This window comes from Nanorana parkeri, unplaced genomic scaffold (assembly GCF_000935625.1).
Source record: "Nanorana parkeri isolate BGI_ZX_2015 unplaced genomic scaffold, ASM93562v1 scaffold975, whole genome shotgun sequence".
Taxonomy (NCBI): domain Eukaryota; kingdom Metazoa; phylum Chordata; class Amphibia; order Anura; family Dicroglossidae; genus Nanorana; species Nanorana parkeri.
The window spans coordinates 425,726-435,886 of record NW_017307243.1 but is presented as its reverse complement, the minus strand read 5'-3'; the positions used below and the strand labels follow the sequence as shown (position 1 = coordinate 435,886).

The 10,161-nt window shown below is 46.3% G+C and overlaps 1 protein-coding gene across 1 annotated transcript in view; it reads right to left on the bottom strand.

Annotated features, from left to right (window-relative positions):
• The window catches only part of TMEM11 (transmembrane protein 11), a 12,221-nt gene extending 9,186 nt beyond the window's left edge, over positions 1-3,035 (bottom strand). Inside the window, exon 1 of the mRNA XM_018566788.1 lies at positions 2,883-3,035. Within this exon, the coding sequence (XP_018422290.1) occupies positions 2,883-2,950 (68 nt within the window). The 5' untranslated portion in view covers positions 2,951-3,035. The remainder of the gene's footprint in view (positions 1-2,882) is intronic.
• Between the last annotated feature and the right edge of the window lie 7,126 nt (positions 3,036-10,161).

Below are 10,161 nucleotides of genomic sequence, written 5' to 3'. Positions count from 1 at the left end.
GGATCTCTGATCTGTATGTTTTTAGGGACCTCACCGGAGTCGGGGGTAACCGGGTGTAAGCGAACGCCCAGCACACACACGCTGCCCATAGACCAATTGGGTCCGCTTTGAAAAGACTGACAGGCGGACCCAATCGGACTGCCTGTGTGAAGGGAGCCTTAAGGTCCCCACACACCTTACGATAATCGTACGATAATTGCGGGAAATCCCGCGATCGTACGATTATCGTAAGGTGTGTGGAAGCCGTGCGACCTCTACTACTGTAAGGTCGCACGACTTTAAACTTACGAACATGTTTGAAAACCCGCCGAGCATCGTACGATGTTCGGCGGGTGTGTAGCATGTTCATAAGATAAAAGCCGGACGGGCCGCTGTGCGCAAGCGCACACTCTCCGTTCGGCATTGCGGTCATCGGAAGCCCGCCCCTCAGGGGGGCGTGACTTGCGATCATCGCAAGTACGATCTGCCTATGCAAGATAGGCAGATCGTACGTTTTTTTAAGTACCTTACAACCATCGCAAGACAAAAGTCTGCCTATGCAAGATAGGCAGATCGTACGTTTTTTTAAGTACCTTACAACCATCGCAAGACAAAAGTCTTGCGATGGTTGTAAGGTGTGTGCCCAGCCTTAGGCCTTGTTCACACCAAATGCAGAGCAGATCCGGTCAGGTTTCTGCACACGCACGTTAGTCTTTTAGATGCGTTTTGGGCTAAATATTTTTTTTTTTTTACATGGGCTTTCAGTGCGCCCCAGGCATTTGCATGCGGTTTTGATGCATTTGCAGATCCAGAGCAGGTAAAATAGGTCCTGCTGCAGTTTTTTTACCTGCTCTGGATCTGCACGCTGCGATGTGAACTGGAGCTAAAAATACCATTGGAATACATTGGACGCAGTTTTGATCCGGTCTGCAACTGCTTTGCTCTGGACCTGCTCCGCGCTTGGTGTGAACTAGCCCTTAGGCTTCAGTCAGCTGACTGTTATAGAGCGATATGCTTTATGTTCCTCCCTGTCAGCACAGAGGGAAGTCGTCCTGCATCCACCTCCTTTGCAGCTCTGAGATTTTATGTCACCAAATGCAGAGCGCTGCAAAGCAGGTAAAGCAAAACTGAATGGTGTTTATCTGTAAAAGGAAGCTGAATGATAGATTATTTGTATGAATGGAATGCCATTTTTCGAGGAGTCCATATTTCCGGAGAAGTCATCTTGTAAGTGGCTTCCTTGTTTACAATCCCCCTTTTAGCATGTACATATAAACCATGTTCTTGACACCCACATTTCACCATGGCCACCTATTACCATGGCACCGTGTTATATTTGCTTCCCAGGCCAGAAGTTCCTGTTCAAAAACATACTGGGGGAGGTAAGAAAAGCGCACATGCTAAAAATACAGCAATTTCTATGTGGCTGCCTAATTCCCGCAGCAAATGAAGAAGAGTGGCACATAGAAATGTGTTCATCTGTCACATGGTGATGGGGCACCAGATTTAACATGTTTAAGACATTTTGATGCAGATCTGAGGTAATATTTTGTTATCCTAAATTTTCTCTTCTCCTTCCTGTATTGCTGCACCTCGCTGGCCATGTGTACACCTTCCCCTTGTCCTCGCTGCAATATGATTGTCGGCGTCACATGTCCTCACTGCAGTATTTACACCGCTCTTGTGATGGTAGACATTTTAGAATAGTTTTTAAATTTGAACATTGGTGCAAGTGCTTCATTATTTTGGTGCACACGCCTGGACATTTATATGCGTGATTTGGCACAGTACCACATAGAACTTGTCCTAGTTTGGCACATGGAAAATATGCCAATATTTACACCACAAATGTAATGAATAAGGATGTCAATGGGCTTAGTGTAAACAGAGTTGGCCCGAGCCCGTGCAAAACGGTCAGTGACACATCCCCCTCCCAGCCTACCCAGCTGTAGTCATGGCATTCCCTGTCTCTTTGTTATGTGTAGGCAGAGCCGCCAATAGGGGTGTACAGCCAGCCCTACTGGAATGAATGGGCCCCAGTGTACTACTTTTTTTTTTTTTTTTGCTGCGGCACAATATTGTGTTACTGTGTGTTGCGGAGCGGTCAAGCGCACTGGGATGCCATTGAAATGAATGGTAACGCAATGCAACTGCTGCACTGTAGCACATGGCAGGTGAGTTGCACGGTAAGAGTGCATTCATCACACAAAACCGTGATTGACTCACGGCGGGGCACTGTGTGTGTGGGGGCACCATGATTTCTAATGGCGGCAGGAAACACCTCAGCCGCAGCTGTTTGGGCCAGGAAGAGGGCGCGTCACAAAAAGTTTTGCGCAGACTTGGACTAAATTGGTTCACACCAAGTCTACCCATGTCCCTAATACAGGAGAAACTTTTCATCTAGTTTCCAAACTACTGATGGCTTATTTTACAGCTCTCCGGTGTCAGTAATGGATGTGCACTTCACCCATGATCACAATCCTGTCACGCGCATTTTGTATGTCCAGTCACACAGAGACACCACTAAGAACAATTAATTACATGCAGCCACCTAACAACTTTAGACTGCTTTGATTTCGTCATACGAACATGAAACATGTACTCACAACGTAAGACATAGGGAGAGGGGAGGGGGAGCTAATCAAAGTGCCGTTCCCCCCTGGCATAATGCACGGATCCTGCATGCCAGCCGGGGCCAAGCAAAATGTGTCCATCGCCTGCCGAGTCCCCTCCCACGTGTGGGGTGACCTGGGCCCCCGCCGCGGCTCCTGTACTGACCCCGGGCCTTGTACGGCCTCCGCACTCATGTACAATATGTTATGGCCTGAGCGCCTCTTCCAATCTGCATGTGAGGCGGTAATGGAAAACAAAAACCGCACATCCTACATCGTTCTCCGGCTCACCTATCTCGTCTCCCCAAACCAGCGCGCCTCCTTCCCCAAGTGGCCATCTTGGAGACTCGGCTCACCATCGCCTCCCTGCGATCTGCGCATTTCCCGGGTGGTGACGGGAAGTATAGTTCACATCGGAGCCCAACGTTCAAAATGGCGTGGGGATGGAAGCCAGGGAGGCGACATGTGGTGTTCTACCCAAACTAACCGTCTGGGCATGTGCTGAGAGCGCCCTTAATTCTTCTCACAGCTTAATAGAGAGTCATAAAATAAACTGCAGGTAGAATATTTATATATGCTTACATTCCTCCAGCTTTGCCTAATGTAAGTGTACATATTTTATATCTGGTACCGGAGCTCTCGTAAAATACACTGTAGTAGCCACTAGTGCTTTACTGGGATCGTCCGGGTCCTGTACTGGCGCTATGTGACTTCCCATCTGCTGTATAAACAGAGGGGGATCTCTCGCTGGACACAGCAGCCATTTAACACCTAGGGGTCTATTCACTAAGCTGCCGTAGGCAGCCGAGTGAACGACCGACCTGAAGCGAAGTGAGCCGAACGCTGTTCGGCTATTCACTTCAGGCTGGTACGGGCTATAGTGAATAGCACATTCAGCAGCCCTTCGGTTCTACTGAACCGAAGGGGTCCTGGGGCCAAAGCTAGCCGAAGGATCGGCCGAAGCTACGGCTAGATCCTTCGGCTGTTTCGTGAATAGACCCCCTAATATTTTTTTATCCATAAATACAAGGGGAATTTTTAAAACTGGAGCAGTTGCCTATGGCAACCAATCAGCAATTATCTTTCTTTTTCAAAGCTTAACTGAACAAACCGAAGAAAGAAGCAGATTCTGTCACTTATGGCTCCCTGCAGGGATTCCCCCCCTCCTCTGTCCGATTCTCCAGCGCTGACTGGCAGAACAGACAGGGGAGGGGGCGGGTACAGCTGGCTCTGCCTCTAGATAGGCAGAGCCAGCTGTCAATCACGCAGCTGGGTTTGATCTCAACAGTAATGTCTGGATCCGCCCCGGCTGCGGCGGTCTCAGTATACCGTGAGCTGTATCTCGCGGTATACTGAGCCTAGGGTGACGGGAGGAAGCTAGTTTGTGTCCTCCCATGACCCTTAGGAGAACTATGGGGAAAAGCCCTGACCCCATAGTTCTCCTCTAAGGCCTTGTTCACACCAAACGCGTTCCAGGAGCAGAGCTTGGGGCCAAAGCTAGCCGAAGGATCGGCCGAAGCTACGGCTAGATCCTTCGGCTGTTTCGTGAATAGACCCCCTAATATTTTTTTATCCATAAATACAAGGGGAATTTTTAAAACTGGAGCAGTTGCCTATGGCAACCAATCAGCAATTATCTTTCTTTTTCAAAGCTTAACTGAACAAACCGAAGAAAGAAGCAGATTCTGTCACTTATGGCTCCCTGCAGGGATTCCCCCCCTCCTCTGTCCGATTCTCCAGCGCTGACTGGCAGAACAGACAGGGGAGGGGGCGGGTACAGCTGGCTCTGCCTCTAGATAGGCAGAGCCAGCTGTCAATCACGCAGCTGGGTTTGATCTCAACAGTAATGTCTGGATCCGCCCCGGCTGCGGCGGTCTCAGTATACCGTGAGCTGTATCTCGCGGTATACTGAGCCTAGGGTGACGGGAGGAAGCTAGTTTGTGTCCTCCCATGACCCTTAGGAGAACTATGGGGAAAAGCCCTGACCCCATAGTTCTCCTCTAAGGCCTTGTTCACACCAAACGCGTTCCAGGAGCAGAGCAGTTACAGACCGGATCAAAACTGCATCCAATGTATTCCAATGGTATTTGGGCTCTAGTTCACACCACAGCGTTCAGTTCCAGAGCATGTAAAAAAACTGCAGCAAGCCCTTTTTTACCTGCTCTGGAACGCATGCAAACGCATCAAAGACGCATGCAAAACGCACTGAAAGCCCATTTTAAACAACAACAAACAAAAAGAAATGTTACATTTATTTTTTTACCAAAAACGTCCCGGAACGCATAAAAAACAACCCACTGCACTGCGTGTGCAGAAACTCATGCAGATTTGGTCTGCATTTGGTGTGAACAAGCTCTGAGGCCTGGTTCACACCTGGGCGTTTTACAGCGCGTTCCTACGCTCTGTAAAACGCTCAACATGTGAAAACCGATAATTGCCTATGGGCATGGTTCCCACCAGGGCGTTTTAAAGCGCGCGACAAACGTGCATATTCGATACGCCTAGGTGTGAACCCAGCCAAAAGTGACAGTAAACTCAGGAGTTAAATCTTAAAAATGCATTCAAGTACCCTAACTATTAACAAAAATGGATCTTATTTGTGTGTCACTCGGCTGTAGATCCTCAAATAGTTTCAAAGTATTTGAGGTTGAATAAAGACACAGGTCCATGAAGTTCAACCTTTGTGTGTCTGTATGTGATTTTGCATGTGTGTGTGTGTGTATACGAGTCCCCGTGTGATCTTGTTTTGAAGTATACCTGTACCCTTGTATGTTACGGTCTCTGAGGAAGGTATCTAAATGATTTTTGAATGATTCAATACTCCCAACTGATACCACACTGCTTGCGGCAGAGAGTTCCAGACTTTAACCGCTCTAACTGAAAAAAAGTCCCTACGCCCCTTGTGGTTAAATCTTTTCTCTACCAGTTTTAGGTGGTGGCCTCTAGTCTTTGTTATGGAGTTTACTGTAAAACGTTTATTGCCGATGTTGCCATCACCATTGAACATCTTGTACATCAAAATCATGTCCCCACTTAATCTCCTCACTTCCAACGTGAACATGTTTAAATTTAGTAACCTTGTCTCATTGCTTTGGTCCTCAAGCCCCTTAATTAATTTGGTTGCCCTTCTCTGGACTCTCTCCAGCTCAAGTACATCTTTTCTGTGTATTGGTGACCAAAACTGAAACCCATACTCCAGATGAGGTCGAACTAGTGATCTATATCGTGGCAAAATTATAGATTTGTCCCTACAGTGCATTCCTTTTTAATACAAGACATAACTCTGCTCACTTTGTTTGCCGCAGCCTGGCATTGCAGGCTATTATTCAATCTGTGGTCTACTATGACCCCCAGATCTTTTTCCATTTCTGACTTCCCTAGTGGAGTACCCATTAATGTGTATTCCTCTTGCCTATTTTTAACCTCAAAATGCATTACTTTATATTTATCGACATTAAACCTCATCGGCCATATAGTTGCCCACTCCCCTATTTTATCCAGGTCCTCCTGTATTGTTCTACTGTCCAAGTCCGTGTATATTACCCTCCCAATTTTGGTGTCATCAGCAAACACAGAAACTTAGCTATTAACACCTTCCCGATATCATTAATAAACAGGTTAAACAGTTTGGGACCTAGCACAGAACCCTGGAGCACGCCTCTCTCGACCTTAGACCTACGTGAAAAGGAGCCATTTATCAATACTCTCTGGACACGTTCCTGTAGCCAGTTCTCTATCCATGTACACAACATTTCATCTATGCCCATAGACCTCAGCTTCTGTATTAAGCGTTTATGTGGTACCGTGTCAAATGCTTTTGAAAAATCCAGGTATACCAAATCCACCAGCCTCCTTCCATCCAGATCTCTTCTTACTTCTTCATAGAATGTTAGTAAGTTGGTCTGACATGAACGGTCCTTCCAAACTCTGTGCTGATTATTATTTATTATACCATTGTCATGAACAAAATCCACTAAATAGTCCTTTATCATTCCCTCAAACAGTGTGCATACTACTGATGTTAGACTGACTGGTCTGTAGTTCCCTGGTTGGCATCTTGACCCTTTTTTGAAAATTGGTACTACCGTAGCCCTCCGCCAGTCTCTTGGTACCCTCTCTCTGAATTGGTGCTGACACTGTCCTTCCTTCTGGAGGGTGGCTAATTTTGTTCCCCATAGCCCCTGTGTATGTTGTAAAGTAGCCACTGCTCCATACTTGTTCCTGTGATGGACTACAATCTCATGTTTAGTTTACTAATTTACTAATTTGTATTGAGATTGTAGACCATCCTGGGAGTAAGCTTGGAGCCAGTGACGGACCTAAGGAATCTCTGATGCTTCGGCGTCTCCTTCTTTCAGTGTGCGCTCCCGGCATGTGTACATTTACTCATATTGTCTTACTCCTCCTCTCCCCTCAGGTAACATCAAGTGTGCATGCGCCAGCACACCTCATCTGTTACGTGGACATTTGGGAAGCTGTGCTTTGCAGCCAGGAACAAGCGGCACAAGCACAGGTAGATTTTTAAATGTTTGGGCACACTACAGCTTTTCTAAATGTTAGAGGAAAGCTATACTGCTTGCTAGCAGTAGATTAATGTAAAAAAAATTGCGTTTAGTACCACTTTAATATATATTCACAAACAAGATATATGAAAAAAATTATTGGGAAAGGGTTGACCTTGCCCAGGACAACCCTTTCCGAGCCAAAAAAAAGATGTGCGAAGCCCCCCTTTCATGTTTCTCTCTGACTCACAAAAGGACATTTCAGGGAGGGCAAATTATGCTGACAGGAGGAAATGCCAGGAAAGGAAAATTACGGAAGTATAAGATAACAATTTTCTAATTTCACCATACCTATGGGATAAAACTAGCAACAAGTGGATGAGAGAAAAAAAAGACAAGATACCATACTGAGATAACATACCAACAATAGCTTACAAGCTAAATTTAATCATGGTGAAGACCTGCAGAGACAACTGCATTTGCATTAGCCAAAGAAGAGACATCTAGACGGTTATGACAAATAAACGTATTTGCCAACCTCCATCACACTGCCTTTCATACCATATCTGGGGAAACTAGCGTACGTGACCCAGTATGCCGCCATCCCTCCAGATGAATGAGCTGTAAGAACTAAAGGGGAAGGAAGCCCAGGTGCTGTATATGCCACCTGAACCTGGTTATAACTATCCATGATGAAATCGTTCTTGCCACTTTCCCTTTCCTTGGATCCTAAGGGAAGACATATATTCCTTTTTTCTAAAGTCCCCAGATCTTTTGATACACCAATAGGAGCTTGACCAGGTACAGCCTCTCCCACTGTTGAGAGTCTGGTGACAGGTACTTGGATGAAAAAGATGGGAGGACCATTTCCCAGTTAAATTAAATTCTGACATAACTTTGACAAGAAAATCGTGAGTCGGTCGAAGAACCACCGTATCCTCAAAGAATGTGCAGAAAGGCTCCTTGGAGGAGAAGGCAGTGATCTCCAAAACTTTTCTCGCAGAGATGAACGCTGTTAGGAACAGTGGCGGAACTACCATTGTGTAGTCCTCTATAGCCTGTGGCATTCTGCATTGCTGTAAATATTAGGGTTGCACCGATATATCGGCCGCCAATCGATATCGTCCGGAAATGGCACTTTTGGCTACATGCCAAAAGTGCAATTTTTCTGCTGATACAGCATCGCATCCGTGCTTTCTTTCCTCCCTGCTGGGCGCTGCTCTGTGTCCCAGCGGGGAGGAGAGAAAGTGACAGCCGGCCGAGCGCTGCGGGAGGAGAGCGCTGTGTTTTTTTTTGGGGGGGGGGGGGCCAAAAAAAATCTTGCACCAGGGCCCTTTGTTCCTTAGCTCCGCCACTGGTTAGGAACACCTATTCTGACTCCGATTGTTGTATTAGCGATTTATCCCTTGCTGAGACCTCTATGCCTGGCCTGTATAAGCAGATATAATTACTGCGGACAATCCTCATCAGATAGCTGAACTCATCAAATACCTTTTCATCCACAAATCTCTTTATTGAATGCATCAGGTCAGTTACAGCAGACAACAGGATGCAGGAGATGATAGAAATTATGGTATTTGCAGGTCAGAGATAGTAATGTTTCCAAGCAAGCACATACATGTGGCCATATTACAGTCAGCCATGACACCAGAAACGGTTACTTGGAGAAGAAGAGAGGTACAGTACACACAAGGAGGGAATACAGAAAAAACATGGTGCAATAACCAAAACGCCCACAAGGCAGTATAATAACCAGCTATACTAACACCAAACATAATGGCTTAAAGAAGAACTATGAGGTGAGTGATTTTCACTCACCTCATAGTTCAAGCCGACGTATGACAATGAAACTGTCACACGTCAGCTCAATAGATCAGGAAGTGAGCGAACACATACCGTCACTCGCTCACTTCTCGATCTTGTCCCTGAAGAGAGCCGTGACTGTCAATCATGGCTCCCTGCAGGGATTTCCCCCTCCCTGCTCCGATTCTCCAGCGCTGACTGGAGGCCGAACGGGGGAGGGGGCGGGAACAGCTTGCTCTGCCTCTAGACAGGCAGAGCCAGTTGTCAATCACGCAGCTGGGTTGATCTCGACAGTATTGTCGGGATCCGTTCCGGCTGCGGTTGTCTCAGTATACCGCGAGCTGTAGCTTGCGGTATACTGAGCTTTGGGTCAAGGGAGGATAACAGTTTATGTCCTCCCGTGACCCTGAGGAGAACTATGGGGAAAAACACTTACCCCATAGTTCTCCTTTAAGTCAAATTAACTATGTGATTCTCATTTCACATTAATATGAATATTAAAGGAGAACTATGAGGTGAGTGCTTTTCACTCACCTCATAGTTCTAGCCGACCCGTGACAATGAGACTGTCACAGGTCGGCTCAGTAGATCGGGAGGTGAGCGAACACATACCTTTAACTATGACTATGCACTGTGTCATATTTTTATGCAATTATTGTGACAGCAAAACACCACTTTTAATGTCAAATGCCAAATGGAAAAAGAAGGAACCATAAGTGGAAGTTCCCATTTTGGCTTAACACTCTTTTATGACCCCCTTCATGAATTGAGTAACCAAAGGAGTGGAAGACCACTGAATGACTGTTAAGGCTACCAACACTGAAATATGCATCTTAAGGGTATGACAGCTATGTCCCAAATCAAGATCCACTTTCAAGAATTCCTGGATATTAGCTGTATTTGGAATTAGGGAGTCAAGTCTTTTTCTTCCGAGGTCAAGGAATTTTTTCTAGACCCTATAATACTTAGTGAAAGGTTTGCAGGATTTCACCAGAGTTCCAGTAACAGGAGGAGGCAGATTTTTCTAACTGTTGCAGTTCAATCGCTAAGCCTATAAATTCAGCCTCTTCAAGTCCGGATGCAAAAACTGACCCTGGGGCAGGAGATCTTTCTTTGTTGCAAATGGGATCAGAGAATGTGTTGAAGGAAGGCAAAGCAGCGGGAACAATGGTCTCCTTGGCCAACCTGGCAGGATAGCAATAGCTAGGACCGCCTCCCACTGGATCTTCTGCAACACTGGAGGAATGAGGACCACAGGGGGGGGG